We start from the raw sequence: 20,709 nt of genomic DNA, 5'->3' as shown, positions 1-20,709 counted from the left end.
TGATAGGATGAGTGTCAATGGTTTGAAACTGGAGCAGGTGAGATTTAGGTTGGACATTAGGAAGAAGTTATTTGAGGGTAATGGAATGGTAGAACAGGTTGCCCAGGGATGTGGCAGAGGCCACAGCCCTGGAGACATTCAAGGTCAAGCTTGATGTGGCTCTGAGCAACCTGATCTAGTTGGGAGTGTCCCTGCTCTCTGCAGCAGAGTTTGGATGAGATGACCTTCAAGAGTTCTTTCTGACCCAGTACATTCTATGATTCCATGAGGGTGCTTAGAGCAGCAGCCCCAGGCTGAGGGCACCCTGTGTCACCCAGCAGCAGGTAGGCAGTGACGAGGCTGGGTGTCAGCCTGTGCTTGTTTTGGAGTGGTATGTGGGAGCAACAGTGGCTTCGAAGTTAGAAAGGAACTGGGAGTATCTTTCCCCTCAGGGCAAAGCAGTCTTGCTTTGACCTGCACAAGAGATGCTTTGGTGTAGCAGTCTTCTCAACCCAAGCTATTTTCTCCTCTACCTTGTCACCTTCTGTGGTTTCAGCTCTTTCAGAGGAGGTGCTTGGTAGACCATTTGTGCTTGCTTTCATAATGGCTGGGCTGCTCTGGTTGTGCTGTGTTTGACTGCGAATATGAAGGGCTGGAGGACTCCTACAGAGACCTATACCACATCCACATCGCTATGGGGAGCAGCACTGAGCAGGCAGAGTTGGGAAAGGCCAGAGCCTGGTCCAGGGAAGTTTGTCCAGAGGAGCAGCAGGACTCTGTCTTCTTTCACCACTGAGACAAGGAAGGGTGGTGGCTTGTGTTTGAAGATGTTCATTTTTCCTCTTGCTGCTCAGAAATTCAGCTTCTCGGACAGATGCCCAAACAGTGAATGCTCTCCAGGCTGGCAGCTTGGCAGCCTTCATAATTTATGTGAGAGCCCAGTCTCCTGGGCTTTGAGGTGGTGTTTTTTTTTCCATCAGTTTTTCTTCTGTGCTTCAAATAATTTTAGAATCACAAAATGTTTTGGGTTGGAAGGGAACTTTCAATGCCATCTAGTCCAACCCCCTTGCAGTCAGCAGGGACATCTGCAACTAGATCAGGTTGCTCAGAGCCCCTAACAACCTGGCCTGGAATGATTCCAGGGATGGGGCATCTACCACCTCCCACCAGCCTAGGCCAGTGTCTCACCAACCCCAGTCTAGAGACTTTCTTTCTAGTCTAAATTTTCCTCTTTTGGTTTAGAATCCTCACCTCTTGTCCTGTCACAACAGGCTCTGATTAAATGTCTGTCACCATCTTTCGTATTGGCCCTTTTAAGTACTGAAAAGTGCCCAGGAGGTCTCCCTGGAGCCTTCTCTTCTCCAGGCTGAACAACCCCAAGTCTTGCAGCCCAACCTCACACCAGAGGGGTTCCAGCCCTTAGATCATTGTTGTGGCCTCCTCTGGCCTCCCTCCAACAGGTTCACATCCTTCCTGTGCCGAGGACTCCAAATCTGGCCCCAGTACTGCAGGTAAGCACTTAGCAGAGTGGAGCAGAGAGGCACAATCCCCTCCCTGCACCTGCTCCCCATGCTTCTGGGGATCAGCCCAGGATATGGTTGGCTTCTGGGCTGCGAGCACACATTGCTGGGTCATGTCCAGTTTCTCACACACCAGCACCTTCAAGCCCTTCTCCTTAGGGCTAGGCTTCATCCCTTCATTCCCCAGTATGAGTTAATATTGGGGATTGCCTCAGCCCAGGTGCAAGACCTTGAGGATGGCCTCATTGAATCTCATGAATTTCCTTGCTGCTTTCTAGCTGGAAAAGAACTGCAGGGCAGATTTGCAGGACACGTTTGTTCCAGTGTTGTGAGCCCTGCAGTTCTGCATGCACATGGAATCTATCAGGGTTGGAAGGGACCACAAGGATCATCCAGTTCCAACTCCCCTTCGCACTAGATCCAGCTGTCTAGAGCCTCATCCAGCCTGACCTTAAACATCTGCTGTCTACAACTACCTGAAGAAGGGAGGATGTTGGCCAGGTGGTGTTGGTCTCTTCTGCCAGGCAGTCAGCAACAGAACAAGGGGACACAGTCTCAAGTTGTGCCAGGGCAGATCTAAGCTGGACATTAGGAGGAAGTTGTTGGCAGAGAGAGTGATTGGCATTGGAATGAGCTGCCCAGGGAGGTGGTGGAGTTGCTGTGCCTGGAGGTGTTGAAGCAAAGCCTGGATGAGGCACTTAGTGCCATGGTCTGGTTGATTGGCTAGGGCTGGGTGCTAGGTTGGGCTGGACGATCTTGGAGGTCTCTTCCAACCTGGCTGATTCTATGATCTCCAGGGATGAGGCTTCCACCACCTCCCTGGGAAACCTGTTCCAGGGTCTTACCACCCTCATGGTGAAGAACTTCCTAAGATCCAGCCTGAATCTAGCTTTGTTCCATTCCCCCCAGTCCTATCAGGGAGTCCCTAGGGCATCCCTCCTCAGCATTTTTGTAGGCCACTTGAGATACTGAAAGGTCACAATAAGGTCATCTTGGAGCCTTCTCCTCTCCAGACTGACCAGCCCCAACTCCCTCTGTCTGTCCTCAGGTGCTCCAGCCCTCTTATCATCCTCGTGGCCCTTCTCTGAACACATTTCATAGCTGTCCCCACCACCTCTCTTCTCCCTCATCCTCCTCTTCCCACTCTTCTGCAGCTCTCAGCAACCCTCCTGCACCTGGCAAGCTCCCTCTTGGCCAGGGCTGGGCACAGGGGAGCGTGGTGGGAAGGACATTAGGTGGGAGAATATGCATGTTCACAGCTCAGAGGATTAAAGGCCCATGTTCTTATCACTGCAGAACAGAGTATTATAAATCCAGCCTTAGAATACCAAATCCCCGCGCGCCTCGGCCATTGTTTGGGAATATTAAAAAGCTCAGAGACAGAAATAATCAGTTTCCGAATGACACATTGTCAAATAAAGCATCCCTCATATTATCCCTTCCTTCCCCTTTCTCTCTCTCTCTCTGCTTCCTCAGTTGGATAATTTAACATAAAAAATAGATTAAAATGAGGCTGGCTCCAATGCCTCCTAAGTTCGACTCCTTGAGGTGGTGGTTTTTCCCCCCCTCCTTCCTCCCAGGAAGCTCTCCTGGTGTCTGTGGTGTGGTTAAACAGGCAAGCTGCTGGTGCAGGGTCAGGGAGAGGAGCGTGGTGAGAGCCAAGTTGCCTGCTCTGAGCCTGTGAGTGCTCCCTGCAGGGGCTGGCACAGGCACCCCCAGCCTTTCCTGGGTGGAAAAGGGGATAGAATCATAGGCTCAACCAGGTTGGAAGAGACTGATGTTTGTCTTGGTGGCTGGCAGAGTGGAGATCTCCATCTCGTCCTCAAAGAATGCAGGATCTGGGCCTGGACTGGGAACCTGCAGCTTTTTAGGGCAAGAGTGGTCAGGTGTTGGAACAGGCTGCCCAGGGAGGTGATGGAGTGTTCAAAACCTGTGTAGACGTGGCACTCTGGGACATGGTTTAGTGGGCATGGTGGGGTTAAGTTGACAGACTTGACGATCATAGAGGTCTTTTCCAGATGAAACAATTCTGTGCTTCTATGATTCCTTGAGCCAACTTTGTCACTCCTGAGCCATGGTGGGGAATGGCACAATAGTAACCTCTGTGGCTCTATGCCTTTGTGTAATTTTTCCCATGCAGAGAGATCTTTAATCATAAATGGATTGGAAGGGACACTTAGAGGTCATCTAGTCCAGTGCCCCTGCAGCAAGAAGTGACATCTTTAACTAGATCAAATTATTAAGAGATCAGTCCAACTGAATGTGGAATGGTTCCAGGGATGGGAGATCTACCGAGTCTCTGGGTGACCCAGACCAGGGTCTCACCACCCTCAGTATAAAATTTCTTCCTTCTCTCTAGTCTAAACCTTCCTTTTGTAATTAAAAGCCATCACCCCTTCTTCTGTCACAGTAGACCCTGGTCTCCCTGGCTGGAAAGCAGCCCTGAGGAGAGGGACTTGGGGGTGCTGGTGGACAAGAAGCTCAAGAGGAGCCAGCAGTGTGCACTTGAAACCCAGAAAGCCAAGCTGAGCCTGGCCTGCAGCAGGAGAAGTGTGGCCAGCAGGGCCAGGGAGGTGATTCTCTCCCTCTGCTCTGCTGAGACCCCACCTGGAGCACTGCATCCAGTTCTGGAGCCCCTGGGACAAGGAGGATGTGGAGATGCTGAAGTGTGTCCAGAGCAGAGCTATGAGGATGCTCAGAGGGCTGCAGCAGCTCTGCTGGGAGCACAGACTGAAAGAATTGGGGCTGTTGAGTCTGGAGCAGAGGAGGCTGTGAGGTGACCTTCTTGTGGCCTTCCAGGATCTGAAGGGGGCTACAAAAAAGCTGGGGAGGGACTTTTGAGGCTATCAGGGAGTGACAGGAGCAGGGGGAATGGAGCAAAGCTGCAGGTGGGGAGGTTCAGGCTGGAGGTGAGGAGGAAGTTGTTGAGCAGGAGAGTGGTGAGAGGCTGGAATGGGTTGCCCAGGGAGGTGGTTGAGGCCCCATGGCTGGAGGTGTTTGAGGCCAGGCTGGCTGAGGCTGTGTGCAGCCTGCTTTAGGGTAGGGTGTCCCTGGCCATGGCAGGGGGGTTGGAACTGGCTGCTCCTTGTGGTCCTTTCCAACCCTGACTGATTCTAGGATTCTAAAAGTCTGTCTCCATCCTTCTTGTCATCCCCTTCAAACACTGAAACAGTCCCAGCTCTTCCAGCCTGTCCTTGCAGGAGAGGTATTCCAGTGCCCATGTCATTTGTGGCTATCCAGACCTCCTCTGGTCCTGCTCCAGCAGGTTAACACTCTCATGCTAAGGACTCCAGCATTATGGAAACTAAACTGAGCAGTGTCCTCCTGAATCCCTTATCCCTTTTGTGCCAATTTAGGGGGGAGAGATGTGAAGATCTTGGCAGGAGATGCTGTCCTGAGCTCCTTTGTGCAGCAAATCACGGTGCTGGGGTGACGCAGCGAAACATCCCTCCTTTGCTTCTGCTCCTGGGGCCTGTCTCCCAGCTAAGTCATCCTGTGAGCTGCGGTTTTTGATGCCAGCTCTTTACAGCCGCTGTTGTTTACGAGCCGGAGCCGCGCTCCGGGAACATGGGAGCGCTTTGTATGGAGCCGGGGGGGAGGCTCCGCTTTGGTCTCGCACGCTGCGCTCCGTGGAGCTCTGCGCTGTGACATCCCCAGTGCCAAAGGAACGCCCGCCCTGCCCTGGCTTGTTCCACGTCGTGCTGCAAAGCCCCAGCTGCTCACGCTGCTCCTGATTCACATGCTCTGCTCTGCTTGTCTGCCACGGGATGAAACTGCTCCGGAGACGTGGAGATTAGGAGGCTGGAAGCTGGCACAGGCTCAGCTCCTGCCTGCGCAGGCTGAGCTGCTGAATTTCACCTGCAGAGCAGGCAGAGGCAGGGCTGGCTCCGTTTGGCACTTCCCAGCCTGGCTCCTGTGGGAGGACAGGCCATGTACATGGACACAGACGTCCAGAGAAGAGCCACAAGAATGACCAGAGGACTTGTGTCGGAAAACACGTTCGGTGGAGCGCTCTGGGAAGATGACTCTTTGGTCACCAATATGGTTAGATGGTCAAATCCACTTTATTTCTGTGATGCAGTGACTTATATGCACTTCTAGCCATAGGTGTGCTCCACCAAGATTGGTTACAGTCAGAGGGTCCAGAGTTACATGTAAGGCATCAATAGGTCAGCATACCATAACAATCTGAGGCTCAGCCTCTGGGGCTGGCTAAACTCTGCCCACCTGCAGCTGCACTCCACCCCCTGCAGCTGCATGTGGGGGGAAGCTACCCTGTGCCTGCTATCTAAACTCCCAAGATGGATTCAAGGACATTCCCAGCACGGGTTGCTCATTGTTTATCAATTCTTGCGTGCTCTGCTAGCAAGAATTTCTCCAACAGACTTGTACAGGCAAAAGGGACCTACAGAATAAATCTTATGAGGAGCAACTGAGGGAGCTGGGGAGGAAGGGGAGGCTAAGAGGAGACCTCATTGCTGCCTCCATTTACCTGAAGGGACATTGTGGAGAGGCTGCTGCTGGTCTCTTCGCAAAGGTACTTGACAGAACAAGGGGGAATGGCCTCAAGATGAGGCTGGGAAGGTTTAGATTGGACATTAGGAAAAAAAGTTTTTCATGGAGAAAGGGATCAGGGTCTGGAATGAGCTGCCCGGGGAGGTGGTGGAGTCACCACCTTGGATGTGTTTAAGGGTGGTTTGGATGTGGTGCTTAGGGATATGATTTAAGGTGAATCTTGTAGAGTAGGGTTATAGGTTGGACTTGGTGATCCTGAGGAGCTTTGCTAACCTGCATGTTCCTGTGATTCTGTGAAAGGCTGAGATCTGGGTTTGTTCAGCCTGGAGAAGAGAAGGTTTAGAGGAGACATTATTATTATGGACCAGTACATAAAGGCTGGCTATCAGGAGACTCCCTTTTAACAAGGAGTAACAGTGAAAAGACAATAGGTGATGAGTACCAGTTACTACTGGGGAGATTCTGATTCACCTCCAGAGGGAAATGTTTCCCCATGAGAACAGGTGAACACTGGAATCATCTCCCAGGGGAAGAAGTAGAGTCCCCTAGACAGAACAGGTTTATTTTGACAGGGTTCTGACCTGCTCATTTCAACCGCACAATTGTGTAGAAAGGTTGGACCAGATGATCCTTGGGGTCCCTTCTAACCTGGCATTCTGTGAAAGCTTCAAGGAGACCTTACAGTAGCCTTCCAGTATCTGAAGTGGGCTACAGGAAGGCTGGGGAGGGAGTATTTACAAGGTTTTGTAATGCCAGGATGAGGAGAAATGGATTTAAACTGGCAGAGGAGAGATTTAAACTGGATGTTAGGAAGAAATTCTTTCCAGTGAGGGTGGTGAGACACTGGCACAGGTTGCTTGGGAAGGTTGTGGATGCTCCCTCTCTGAAGGTGTTCAAGATCAGGTTAGATAAGGCCTTGAGTCAGCTGTTCTAGTGGGAAGTGTCCCTGCCTATGGCAGGGGGTAGGAACTGGATGTTTTTGAGGTCCCTTCCCACTAAACCATCCTATGCTAAGTTATTTTCTATGGTATAGCTTTAATATGATGATGTAGCTAGGAGTTGCATTGAATACAATTTGGATGTGGGGCAAGAGGAGAGCTTTCCAGTGAAAAGTTTTGGTCTGGAACATGCTGTGCTGTGTCCCCCAGGTCTGCAGCTGAAGTCTGGTTGCAGCCTTTGGCAGATCAGCAGCAGAAATGATGGAGCTGGAATAGCCATGCCCAGGGGAGCGCTGGTGGCGTGGTGCAGTTTGTAGCGCTGCTGTTTGTGTGAGATGTTGTGTGTCTCTGCTGAGGCTTTACTGCTCCCTGGTTGGTGGCTGGGTTGTTTTGATGAGGTGTTTTCTCCTAACTGGGATGTGGGATGTGGTTACCTCCTTTCTCGTCTCCCCATGCAGGATGGAAGGGGGAGTTTGCCCACTTCAGTGGGTGTGGGTGTGGGCTACGGGGGGCAAAGGGGTGCGTGGTAAGAACAAAGTCCCTGGGAAAGTGGGCAGAGCTGAGCCAGGGCTGTCACTGTGCTGTCTCCAACTGAAAAACTCCCTCTGGCACTCTGCCCCACCTGTGCCTCATGTCCTGCCGCGCAGGTGTCTGCACCGTGACCCCACCCAGCTGTGGCTCATAAAGCGTTAATGAGAAGGTACTTTGGAGGGAGCAGGGGAGGGTCTGCAGCTGCCGGTCACGGTGTCTGCTCGCTCACTCCCGTGCTCTCCGTACCTCGTGGCCCGTCCTTTATCGCCGTGCCTCCGCTGACCCTTGCCTGTCTCCGCAGGGTGGGCTGATCGCGCTGCTGCTGCTCCTCTTGGTCTTCATGGTGGCTCTGTACGCCCAGCGCCGCTGGCACAAGCGCCGCCGCATCCCGCAGAAGAGCGCCAGCACGGAGGCCACCCACGAGATCCACTACATTCCCTCGGTGCTGCTGGGCCCCCAGGCCCGGGAGAGCTTCCGTAACTCCCGCCTCCAGGCCCACAACTCCGTCATTGGGGTGCCCATCCGTGAGACCCCCATCCTGGATGACTACGAGGATGAGGAGGAGGAGGAGACCCCGCGCCGGGCAGAGCCCAGCACCAGGGAGGATGAGTTCGGCAGCCAGGTGACACGGACGCTGGAGAGCCTGGGCCGGGCTGGCGAGGAGAAGCCTGACTATGAAAAGAAAGGTAAGTGGCTTTGCTCTCTCCTCTTTCCCTCCCCCCATCCGCTGCTGGAGTGTCCGTCCTGTGCTGCGTCACCTAGAAGCGGTGACTCACCCCTCTGTAGTCCCTGCACTTGGCCCTCCAGTTGTTAGCACTCGTCTGCAAAGTAGTGTGCAGACCTTGCCCCACTGCTGCCTTTCCTGAGGAAAGAATCACCCTCAGATGGTGCTGGGGAACCCGAGGCACCGTAGCAGTGATCCCGCAGCTCTCACTGCCAGCTCCAAGGACTTTACCTTGCAGCATTCCCTGGCTGTGCTTTAATGGTGGTTCAGGTGCCGTAGGAGAGGACCAAATCGCGGGTGACAGGTGCTGGTGGTGGCTCTTGGTGCTCTCCTGGAAGCACTCGGGAGCTGTAAGAGGAGACCAGAGTAAGAGCCTGAATAAAGCAGCCTGGACTGGCCACTCTTTATCGAGTTGAGCTCTTACCTGCAAGCAAAATTTGAGCTTCCAAGCTCTGTGTGGTTGTGCACTTGGAGAAGTGTGGCTGAGAGGAGCAAGGCAGGGTTTAGGTGCTGTCCCCCTGCCTGTGCAGGGGGCTGGAGGGACCATGGCCTGCAGGGGGCCAACTGCATGCCTCGGGGCGGGGGGGGGGGGGGGGAATGTTTGCAGCCCTTTCCCCAGCGTTTCAGCTAACGCACACTTGATTGCCTGCCTTTCTCGAGCCTGTCTCGCAAGCTGCACCACCCACCTCTGCTTATTGCAGTGTCGTTAGGAGCCATTTGGTGTTGCTCACCTGCGCGGCACGGGGAAGCACATTTGAATGAACAAAGTACATTAGTGCTAATTGCTGAGTGACTGCAGCTGGGCTGAGCGAGGGACACGCTGGGTTGTTCCGTGCAGGGAAGGGACTCTTGAGCTGGTGCTGGAACATCCCTGCCGCTCTCTTGTGAGCCTGTGGAATTCCCGTAAAAACTGAGTGGTGCCTGTCAGAGCACCCACGGTGGCAGGGGTGTGGGGACAGAAACTTCCAGACTGATGAGGAGACCGCAGCTCTGGGCAGTGGAAGCAGGGAAAGCCCAGCTGGGGCGTCGTGTGTGTAATCAGGTTCCTGCACTTGTGATGGTCATAAGTGGTGGCTGAGGTTGTGTTTCTTCCACCTTTAAAGTGCTTTTTACTCTTGCCCCTTTTAGACAAAGCTATTATGACAGTGACAGTTAGCATTGCTCAAACAAACATAGAGGTGCCCAGAAGTCCATCTGCCATCCTCGAGTGCTGAGCTGAGCAACCCTGTTGGCATCCCCCTTTGTGTATGCCTGGCCCATGGTGTTAAGAGATGTTTCCCCAGCCCTTTGCTCAGTGAGAATGAGCAAATGAAAGCCTTCATAGATCTTAACTCAGCTACTTCTTTTATTCTTTCATATTCTCTTCTTTGTTTTGCTTTTCTATAAATTATTTAGAGTTGTGTGAGCAGGGAAGACAGCAGTAACTGCATTTCAGTCCTTTTCAAACATAATAGTAAACAAGATCTAGGGCAGAATATTAAACTATCCAAGGGCTTCAGGAATTGGCAATAAAGAACTTCTCACACTGAGTGAAAAAAATCCTCCCAAGCTGGGGCTGCAAGTTGCCTGCAGGGCCAAGGCTACCCTGGGCTGTGAGAGATGTTCAGAAATACTCCCACCAGTTCAGCTCGTGATGCTGTCAGGCTTTGAACCTTGGATCAAGGCAGGTTTGTGCCTTGCCTGGGCTGATCCTTCCAAACTGTGCTGGTTCACAGTGTGTGTCCTCCTGGATGTGCATGTTTGCCCCTTGGAAGTGGCTTTGCTGAAGGAGTCATGCTATGGTAGGGTAGATGTTCATTGCTCCTCACTGCTGAAGCTGGTCAGAGCGTGGCTTGCAAAGGTCAAGGTGGTTGTAGGTCAGATCTAGGATTTCTAGACTACAAGTATGACTCTAGGTCGTGGGCTCTGCTCTCTGACCTAGTTAGCACACGCTTTGGAGATGTAGTGGTTGAGGAGGTGCTGGACATGCCTGTGAGCAGCAGATGCAGCCAGGATTCCCACAGGGATGTGGCAGGTGGGGTGGAGGAACTGCAGTTGGTGTGAGCAGACACGCTGTGTATCTAGAGATCCCCGGGGCCCAGAAAGCAGTTCTGTTCAGGCACAGTTTCACAGGTGGTTTGAAGAGAGCTGCATCAAGGGAAGCCCAGCTGCAGTCACAGAATGGCTTGAGTTGAAAGGGATCTTGAAGATTATCCAGTTTGCCCCTGCCCTTGCCATGGACAGTGACACCTTCCACTGGACCAGGGTGCTCAAAGCCTCACCCGGGCTGGTCTTAAACATTTCCAAGGATAAGCATTGCCCTAGTTTAAGGACAGGGTCAGCCTTCACCCTGTATCTGGTTGCACAGTCAGAGCTGACAGCTTTTGGTGTGATCACCAGGGCTGGGTGACAAGCAGTGCCCACATCTCAGGGAATCCATCAGCACCCAAGGGCGAAAAGCTCTCCTTGCTGCTCTTGCAGTGTAACATTGTGATAAGACATCAGCTGGGACTTGTCAGCAGGCCTCAAACGGTGTTGTCACTGCGGCTGTCATGGGAGGCTCTTTCAAGTGTCACTTCCCCGCATTAATTACCAGGGATGGCAAATCCAATGGAGACGGAGCATATCAGCTCGCCCTTCACCTGCCTGTGCTTGCTCCTTGCCCCCTGTGCCAGGCAGTGATTGATCTGCAGGTGTCTGTTCTGCTGGTGGCAGCAACTTCCCATCATTTGGGATCTGTGCATCTCGTGCCATACACTCAGATCCCTGTTCTGTGAGGAAGAGTGTGGGGGTTTTATTCCTTGTATGGAGTTTCTGGATGCATTGAGTTGGACAGGGAATTGGATTGGGGCAGAGTGTCTGGAAAGTTGCCCAGCACAGAAGGACCTAGGGGCACCGTTTGACAACAGTACACTCAGCTGGCCAGGAAAGGACCACAGCATGCTGGTCTGGATCAGCAATAGTGTGGCCAGCAGGAGGGAACTGATTGTGCCTCTGTACTTGGCACTGGTGAGGCCACACCTCATATTCTGAGGCCAGTTTTGGGCTCTTTAATTCAAGAGAGATGTTGAGGTGCTGGAGCATGTCCAGAGAAAGGCAATGATGCTTGGGAAAGGGTCGGGGGAACAGGTCCGGTGAAGAGCAGCTGGGGGTGTGTGGAGAAGAGAAGGCTGAGGGGAGACCTGTCTGTCTACAGCTCCCTGAAAGGGGGTTGGAGTGAGGTGGGGGTTGATCTCTTCTCTCAAGTACCAGGTGGTAGAGCAAGAGGAAGCAGCCTAAAATTGTGCCAGGGGATGTTTAGGTTGAGTATTAGGAAAAAAAATCAATCCTGTAAGAGTGGTCAGGCATGAGAACAGGCTGCCCAGGGAGGTAGTGGAGTCCTTGTCCCTGGAGGTGTTCAAGAAATGTGTGGACATGGCGCTTTGGGCCATGGTTTAATGACCACGGTGGTGTCAGGTCAATGGTTTGACCGAATGGTCTTAGAGAGCTTTTCCAACCAAAACAATTCTGTGAGTCTCTGACTGCCACGTACAAAATGGAAGCAAATTCCCTGCTCAGGAGCTTGAGTAGTGCAGGCATTCTGCAGATTTTGGGCAAGCAGGACATGGATCAGTGAGCCAAACATTACCTCCCCAAGTCTCAGGCAGCGTTCTGCAGCGATGCAGATGGGAGGGCTGCTCCCGCGCGTGCCGGAGCATCTGAAGTGAAGCCCAGAACAAACAAAACACAGGAGCAATGTGCTGAATAATGACATCCAGCAACAAGCGTGTCTGAGTGATAAAGTTAATGAAATTACAGGTTCTGACCTGATACCAGGCTCTGCTGTGGGTAGATAAACAGCAGGGCAAAGATGAGATGTTTATTTCTCCCTAGCTGCAGTTGTAATCTGGATGTGCTGTGCAGGGCCATTAACATTATTACTGTTATGCAAAATCAGTTTTGACTTGGGGGAAAGGGGAAAAAAAGAAAGAAAAAAAAAATCCTCCCCAACTCTCTGGAAAATGGAAGGCTGCCAAAATGAGAATTGCAGCAGGAGCACAAACTGACCTGGTGGCATTGCACAGAGCCCAGATAGAATCATAGAATCAACCAGGTTGGAAGGGACCTCCAAGCTCATCCAGTCCAACCTAGTACACAGCCCTCTCCAGTCAACCAGACCATGGCACTAAGTGCTTCATCCAGGCTTTGCTTGAACACCTCCAGGGATGGTGACTCCACCACCTCCCTGGGCAGCCCATTCCAATGCCAATCACTCTTTTTGCCAAAAATGTCCTCCTAACATCCAGCCCACACCTGCCCTGACACAACTTGAGACTGTGTCCCCTCATTCTGTTGCTGGTTGCCTGGCAGAAGGGACCAACCCCACCTGGCTGCAGCCTCCTTTCAGGTGGTTGCAGACAGTAATGAGGTCTGCCCTGAGCCTCCTCTTCTGCAGGCTGCACACCCCCAGCTCCCTCAGCCTCTCCTCACAGGGCTGTGCTCCAGGCGCCTCACCAGCTTTGTTGCCCTTCTCTGGGCACATTCCTGTATCTCAACATCTCTCTTGACTTGAGGAGCCCAGGGGTGGACACAGTACTCAAGGTGTGGCCTATCCAGTGCTGAGTACAGGGGAAGAAGAACCTCCCTTGTCTTGCTGGCCACACTGTTCCTGGTTCAGGCCAGGATGCCTTTAGCTCTCTTGGCTGCCTGAGCACACTACTGCCTCATGTTCAGCTACTCTCTACCAGTGAGGCAGAAGGAAAATCTGATGCAGTTTGAGAAAAGCAGGGGGAGTTGTTAATATAACAAAATGAAATGGAGTGAGGAAGGAGGCAACAGCCCTAAAGAGCCAAGGAGATCCTTTTGTACTGGTGTGGAAAGGGGACCATGTCCTCTGCTGTTGGTGTGGGGTCTGGTCTCTGGTAGTTAAAGGTCTTCAGGGATTTCAAATCACAGTATCATCAGGGTTGGAAGAGACCTCACAGGTCATCAAGTCCAACCCTTTACCACAGAGCTCAAGGCTAGACCATGGCACCAAGTCCTATGGTTCTGTGTGAAGTCTCTGGGGTCTTGGTCTCTGTTGAGAAGCCTCCCATGTCCAAACCCAATCCTTCTGTGTATGCAGTGTTCTGCCATTAAGATTTGGGTCAATTTGTGCAGGTGATGTCACTGTCCTCACTGCTTCTGTCCTCACTCCTCTGGGTAGTTTCCAGTCCATGATTCTGATGATTTCTGCTCTCCTGCCTTTCCCGAGCAGATGGCCTCAGGCTCCAGCCCTTTGGGAATTGTTAACTTGCTTTTATTTTTTAATATACATGGCTCTCATCTTTACCAATGTGGTTTCATCCCAGAGCAGCAGGAGCCCTTTGCATCTCTCCATCATAGAATCACTTTGGTTGGAAAAGACCTTTAAGATCAAGTCCAACCATTGCTGAGTGCCATTTGAAGGGCTCTGGCTGTCAGTTTGTGGCAGGTAGCAGTGCTGCATCCCCCACACTGGGTGCACAGAGATGGAAGTAGTCCATGAAGGCAGAAGTCCTGAGTGTGGAATTACCCATGGTTTCCTCAGTGAGATTCTGCCAAACTGACTCTCTTCAGGACCAGTGAGAAGCAGGACTTCTGCTTGGTGAAAAGTGAAGGGAAAATAAATTGTGGACTTGAAAATTGACTGTCTGCAATTCCAGTCCTGCAACAAAGGACCCATCTTTATTTTCTCAGGTTCTTTCATGTTCAAAAAATAAAAATGAACTTTTCAAGCAGGCTTTTGTGTTGGCTTCACAGACTCTGCAGTCTGGGGATGGCCTCCAGGTCTAGACAGGAGACAGGACTTATTACTGATGGTACCCATGATTAATACCATAGGCATATCAAAGGTGTGGTGCAAGAATCTTGAATTCATGTCTCCTGGATTTTCTTTTCACCTGCTGCGTTAGCTTAGGTAAACCTCTGAAGTTTTCTCCTGCTTAATCTATGGATGCTTTTCTCTGTAGTGATAGCAAGAAGCTGTTGAGCGTGCCTGAAAGATATGCTCTGGCACCTGGAGTGAACCTGGAGATGTAGATCCAGCTCCACTTTGCCATTGACCATCTTGGCAATGTCAGCAGGTTGTGATCCCAAGAGCCTCCCTGAAAACCACTCTGGTGATGCAGTCTGGGAGAACTGCAGGAGAATGGCTTTGGCAGAGGAGACCAATGGTTTAGGTTTGAGGTAACAGCTGCAGGCAGGCAGGAGAAGGGTCCTGGTGATGAGGAGAGGCAGGTTTGTGTGCCACTCGCTAGTGCTGGAGCAGCTGTTCTAGTGCTCACATCTCAGTTGTCATCTTCACTTCTCAGTTAAGACTCCTCTGGAGGAGAGAGGTAAGGGAGAGCTGTGGCCATGTGTCATGGTGTCGAGGTTGTGTAAAGGGACCTTTTGGGGGCTGAGATGTGGAAGAGGAGGGCAGGTAGTTAAGGTGTGCCCTAGGAGTTCTGTTTGTTATACATGAGCTGTTCAGTGTCCTGGAGGTGAGGCCTAAAGACAGGATGCCAAGAGGTGATGCCTGCATAGTGGGCAGGGCAATGATGGTGTCCTCCATGATGAGGAGTGGACACCCCACAGGCAACAGAGGTGAAGTGACTGGACTGATATTGCTGTAGCCAAGCTGCAGCATCCTCAAGGAGACGTTGGGGCCTGGCCAGGCTGGTGGCTGTCTGCCTGCAGGGAGATCTTTGCTGGCCTGAGCCATCCCTAGTGCCCGTGCTGGAGCTAGGAGCCACTGTCTGCAGCTGCCGCATCCTCGGGTAGGCAGATGCAAGGCCACCCTGAACCCAAGCATTAACCAGAGGCTTTCTGAGCCTTTAATAAATAAAAGGATGGCTTAACATTTGCTGGGGCTGGAGGCTAAAATGGGACAGTACATCAGGCTGGCAACTGATGTGTCTTGGGGCTCTGTCTTCTTTCCAGCGACCTGATGGGATCGTGACCCTCTTTGTACGTGATCAGCTTTCCCCGGCTCTAATCCCTGCTGACTCCTTGCATGATTTGCAGAGACCTTTGGAAATGTGTATCCATGAAGCCTGCTGCTGCAGAGTGGGTTTGGGTTTGGTTTGGTTTTGTTGAAGTCTGCTATGCTTGTCTGAATACCCAGCTGCAAATTTCAGCTTTAAAGGAATAAAGAGGGTCCACCAGGGTATGAATTGGGTCCCAGTTCAGGAAAGCATTTAAGGACATGCTCAGCTTGTGTCTCCAGTTATTAAGGAAATGAAACATGTCTTGAAGTCCAATCTGCCTAATTCCAACTGATTTGAGTGCATTAATGAGGAGTGCAGGGTCCCCAATTGCAGGTGTTACAGCAGATATGTTGTTGGGTCCTTTAGTTTTATGGTGATGCCAACTATGACTTCAGTGTTGATTTGAAGATGTCCATAGCTGCCAGGGAAAGGCTCTGCTTTCCAGAGAAATAAACACTCCAAATTAATGCACTCATTGCCTCTTGAGCTCTGAACAGAGAGCTTCCAGGCTAGAGTTTTAGGTTTGTTTTGATCACCTCATCATACCAAACTGGTTGCTTCCCTCCTGAATTTCAGTTGTCCCCATTGGCACAGTGGGAGGGACTGATGGGCTCTTGGCCTGGTGGTCCTGAGGGACATATTCCCCCTCCCTTACACCCCATAAGGAAATGGTCTAATGCAGCATTATGGATGTGTGGGAGCATGCCCAGGAGGCATTCCCAGTAACATCCACCGAATCCCAGCATGGCAGAGATGGGAAGAGATCTCTGGATCAGGTTGCCTGGGATTGCAATACCCAGGTGGGTTTGGAGTCTCTGCAGAGAAGGAGACTCCACAACCTCTCTGGACAGCCTGCTCCAGGGCTTCAGCACTCTCACAGCCAATTAGTTTCTCATGCTCAGGTGGAGCCTGCTGAGTTCCAGTTTGTGCCTGCTGCCTCCTGTCCTGTCACTGGGCACCGCTGAAAACAGCCACATGGCCACATTCAACCTTCCTCCAGCAGCAGTTCAGAAGGAATGGGGAATCTTCTGGTGGCAAGTGACATCTTCTGGTCCTGTGTCTCCCTTGGCACGTTATTAATGACTAGTTAAGACTTAAACATATCTGTTCAGCCAGGGTTCTTTGTGGCTCACAGCAAGTGTTGCTGTTGAGAAAAAGCTGCTGGTAGGTTGGGCTTTCTGGCATTGTTCTCCCATTTTGCTCTCCTCCTTTCATTATATCCTGCTCATTGATTTCAGGAGACAGGGGTGGAGAAGAAGCAGATGGAAAAGTGGCTTCTAATGGTGCTGTAGGGAGTGGATGAGAAAAGGGATGGTTTAGTATGCCAGTGTCTTGCTGAGCAGCCTCAAATGGTGGTAGTTTTGTTAAGTCCTGCAAGTCTATCACCACTCTGTAAGGCTTGAAGGGCTGATCTCACCCCAGTGCTTCATGACATCCACTGTGAGAAGAAATACCAGCCAACCCCAGCTGGGTGACCTGTGTCTCCTCAAGTCAGCAGCAGCTTTCAGTGTGGGCTCTCACTGAGTTTTGTGGGGCTGCTGATGCCTGGTAGAGATGTCACAGCAGTTTCATCTGCAGGAACCCTGATTTCCCAAATGTCCAAAGTGCTTTTCCTCCAGGCAAAATCAGAAGCACACAGAAGATAAGCTGTGAAGTTTTGGCTGTCCAAGGAAAACAAGCCATCAGGAACTATATTTATATAAATGCCAGGCGTGCATTGTTTATCACTTTGTGCAGCTCTATGAATGTTTGATAAAGCTCTGCATTATTTAAGGCATAGCTGGGTTGTAGGCCAGTTGTTGACCAGGATTAGCTTGGAGATAATTTTTTTTTCTCCCCCACCCCAATGGCTGTTTATTCCCTCTGGGAGACCCTGGTGAATCTTAATTGTGTTGCTCTCTCCTGCCTTTCTCTGCTGGGTTGCATTCTGCAGCTGTCTTACGTGCAGTGCAGAGGACCTGTAGTGCAACGATGAGAGGTTGTGGTTTGAAACTGGAGCAGGAGAGATTTAGGTTGGACAGGAGGAGGAAGTTCTGCACAATGAGTGGTGAGATACTGGAATAGGTGGGGGCCCAGTCCTTGCAGACATTCCAGATCAGCCTTGATGTGGCCCTGGGCAGATGAATCTAACTGGAGATGTCTCTGTTTACTGCAGGGTAGATTGAACAAGATGTCCTTTGAGGGTCCCTTACAACTTGGTGCAATCTGTGACCTGGGAGAGCTTCAGCACTGCTCAGGACTGTCTTTCCATGGTGTCAGCATGGAGCAAAAAATCTTCCACTGGTCCTGGTCAGCCTGACTTCAGAAACAATCTCAGAATCCCAGCATAGGGGGAGGCATTACTACAGAGCAGGAAGTTCCACCTCAACACGAGAAAGAACTCCTTTGCTCTAAGGGTCACAGAACACTGGAACAGGCTGCATAGAGAGGTTGTGGAGACTCCTTCTCTGGAGACTTTTCAGCCCTATCTGGATGCAGGCCACGCCTTGAGCACTGTGTCCAGTTCTGGGCTCCTTAATTCAAAAGAGATGTTAAGATACTGGAACATGTCCAGAGAAGGGCATTGGAATGGGCTGTCCAGGGAGGTGGCAGAGTCGTTGTCCATGGAGGTGTTCAAGCAAAGCCTGGCTGGGGCACTTAGTACCATGATCTGGTTGATTGGACAGGGCTGGGTGCTAGGTTAGACTGGATGAGCTTGGAAGTCTCTTCCAATCTGGTTGATTCTATGATGGTGATTCCTTTACAGCCTGAGCTAGATTCTGTGGTTCTGCTATGTCAGGGAGGTTGGACTCGATGATCTATGGAGGTCTCTTCCAACCTCTAACATCCTGTGATCCTGGGTTGGAAAGGTCTTCTGGAGATCTAGTCCAACTGTCCTGCTAAAGCAGGGTCACCCACAGCTTGTTGCCCAGGATTGCAATGTCCAGGTGTATTTGGAATCCCTTCAGAGAAGGAGACTCCACAATCTCTCTGGGCAGCCTGTTCCAGGGCTCTGGCACCCTTACAGGAAAGAAGTTTTCCTTCCCCTCCTGGGTTCCAGTTTGTGCCCATTGCCCCTTGCCTTGTCACTGGGTGTCACTGCAGAGGGTGTGGGGTCTGGAGTGAAGGGAAACAACCCCACAATGTTGCCCATTTCTGCTGGAAATGTATGGATGTACTGAGCACTTGGGCAGCCCCTGGGACGCATGGCTCAGGGCTGAGGCCAGTCCAGGTCTTGTTGCCTGTAGGAGAGTGATAGGTTTGTCTCTGTCCACAATGCTCAGCACTTCTTCATCTTGGCTTATAGCAGCATTGCAGCTCTGCTCAACGTTCTCCCCACCCTTCTGTCCCAGGCTCATGGATTTATGGGGTGAGGATGAGGGAGGGCAGCTGCAGCCCCAGCTCTTTGCTCTGTTTCCATATCCTCTTCCCACTGGTTGTGTTCTACCTGGCTACGGCACCGAGACAGTTCCTTTTGTCAGCTGGCTCCTAAGGAAGATGAATCGAGGCCAGGCACCTGCACTGATATTAGGTCTGCAGGCACCTCCCAGCCCCATTTATCATTAGGCAGTGTCCTACCCGAAGGACCAGCAGGAAAGGAATCTTATTAACAAGGTGCTTCAAATCAATCCTTCCTGACGGCCCCACTGAGTTACAGCGTTTGCTGCGGCTCACCTGCAGAGTCCTGCGGGCTCTGGCTGTGCTTGGCTTGGAAGTGGTTTGCTTCTGATAGCCTGGGCCCTCTGAGGGCTCCTCTGGCTCTAGGTCGTCTCCTGACAGAATCATAGAATCAACCAGGTTGGAAGAGACCTCCAAGCTCATCCAGTCCAACCTAGCACCCAGCCCTGCCCAGTCAACCAGACCATGGCACTAAGTGCCTCATCCAGGCTTGGCTTCAACACCTCCAGGAACGGTGACTCCACCACCTCCCTGGGCAGCCCATTCCAATGCCAATCACTCTCTCTGCCAACAACTTCCTCCTAACATCCAGCCTAGACCTCCCCTGGCACAACTTGAGACTGTGTCCCCTTCTTCTGTTGCTGCTTGTGTGGGAGAAGAGACCAGCCCCAGCTGGCTACAGCCTCCTTTCAGGTAGTTGTAGCCAGCAATGAGGTCTGCCCTGAGCCTCCTCTTCTGCAGGCTGCACACCCCCAGCTCCCTCAGCCTCTCCTCACAGGGCTGTGCTCCAGGCCCCTCACCAGCCTCAGTGCTCTTCTCTGGTTACCTTCCAGCACCTCAACATCTCTCGAATTGAGGAGCCCAGACCTGGACACAGCACTCAAGGTGTGGTCTGACCAGTGCTGAGTACAGGGGTAGAATAACCTCCCTTGTCCTGCTGGCCACACTGGTCCTGGTACAGCCCAGGATGCCATTGGCTCTCCTGCCCACCTGGGCACACTGCTGCCTCATGTTCATCTACTCTCTACCAGCATCCCCAGGTGCCTTTCTTCCTGGCTGCTCTCAGCCACTCTGTCCCCAGCCTGTAGCTCTGCTTGGGGTTGTTGTGGCCAAAGTGCAGAACCCTGCACTTGGCCTTCTTCAATCTCATCCCATTGGTCTCTGCCCACCCATCCCAGAAAATTGTCTCTGAACTCTTTTCTTCCTGCTTGCTGCCTGCACCCATATGCTTCCTGCTGTGGGAGGTGGTTGTTCCTTCCTGTTGTGCTTGGCTGAGGCTCCTTTGCCCCATTGTTTTACTGGGGTTTGATGGTTTGCACTTCTCCTCTTGCTTGATGCTTCTCTCTTGTTCTCTCTGTGACATGGCACAGTGTCCATGGAAAGGGTGAAGGGAATCTTGTTTCTGAGGAACGTTTATGCTGCAGCACGCTGCTGATCAGGGAGCTTGGTGGTGATGAAGGTTCCAGAGAGGTCACACTGCTGAGCAGGGAGCTGGGTGGTGGTTGAGGCTGCAGGGAGGCCACACTGCTGAGTAAGGAGCTGGGTGGTGGTTAAGGCTGCAGAGAGGTCACACTGCTGAGTAAGGAGCTGGGTGGTGGTCGAGGCTGCAGAGAGGCTGCTGTGCCATGTTCCCCACTAACATGGGATGTTTGCTGTCCGTCACTGTTTCCAGAGCCCTGCCCTGCCTGTGTCCATCCTTGGGAACAGTGGGACTTGCTCACATTCACCTTACAGGTGGCAAAGTGCTGCTGCCTCCATGTTCATCCCCCCAGCTGCCTTTCTTTGACCAGGTGGGGACAGGGCTTGCTCCTCCCTTGCCTGGCTCTGTGGGCAATTCCTCTGGGTTTGTGGAGCTGTAGGAGATAGGCAGTGGAGAGAAGGGAGCTGGAGGTCAGTGCTGTGCTCTCAAGCTTTACTCTCTTCCACGCAACATTAGCCCAGGCTGCTTCATGTTCCCATTAGCACCAAATCAGGAAGCTTCCTCTGGAGTCTTCTTATTTAACTTTTCAATTACTGTCTAAGTTGAGGAGCATTAGCTGCTGCTGAGGGCCTGCCCATCTGCCCTGCTCCTCTCCACTTGCTGCACAAGCAAAAAAGTGCTGGTGCCTCACAAACAAAGGTGAAGTGAACAAGTTTACTGCAGTGGAGACAGTGGGGAGCAGATGTCTATGGTGGCC

General features: G+C 51.9%; 1 protein-coding gene across 10 annotated transcripts in view; it reads left to right on the top strand.

Annotated features, from left to right (window-relative positions):
• Nucleotides 1-20,709, top strand: part of ASTN2 (astrotactin 2) — a 471,703-nt gene that overhangs the window by 126,293 nt on the left and 324,701 nt on the right. For all 10 annotated transcript variants that reach the window (XM_064171672.1, XM_064171662.1, XM_064171667.1 and 7 more), the window contains one exon: nucleotides 7,785-8,169. In XM_064171672.1, coding sequence (XP_064027742.1) covers nucleotides 7,785-8,169 — 385 coding nt within the window. The remainder of the gene's footprint in view (nucleotides 1-7,784; nucleotides 8,170-20,709) is intronic.

This window comes from Pogoniulus pusillus, chromosome 35 (genome assembly GCF_015220805.1).
Source record: "Pogoniulus pusillus isolate bPogPus1 chromosome 35, bPogPus1.pri, whole genome shotgun sequence".
In the NCBI taxonomy this organism is placed as follows: domain Eukaryota; kingdom Metazoa; phylum Chordata; class Aves; order Piciformes; family Lybiidae; genus Pogoniulus; species Pogoniulus pusillus.
The sequence above is the reverse complement of the archived record's forward strand: the minus strand, read 5'-3'. Positions and strand labels throughout refer to the sequence as shown.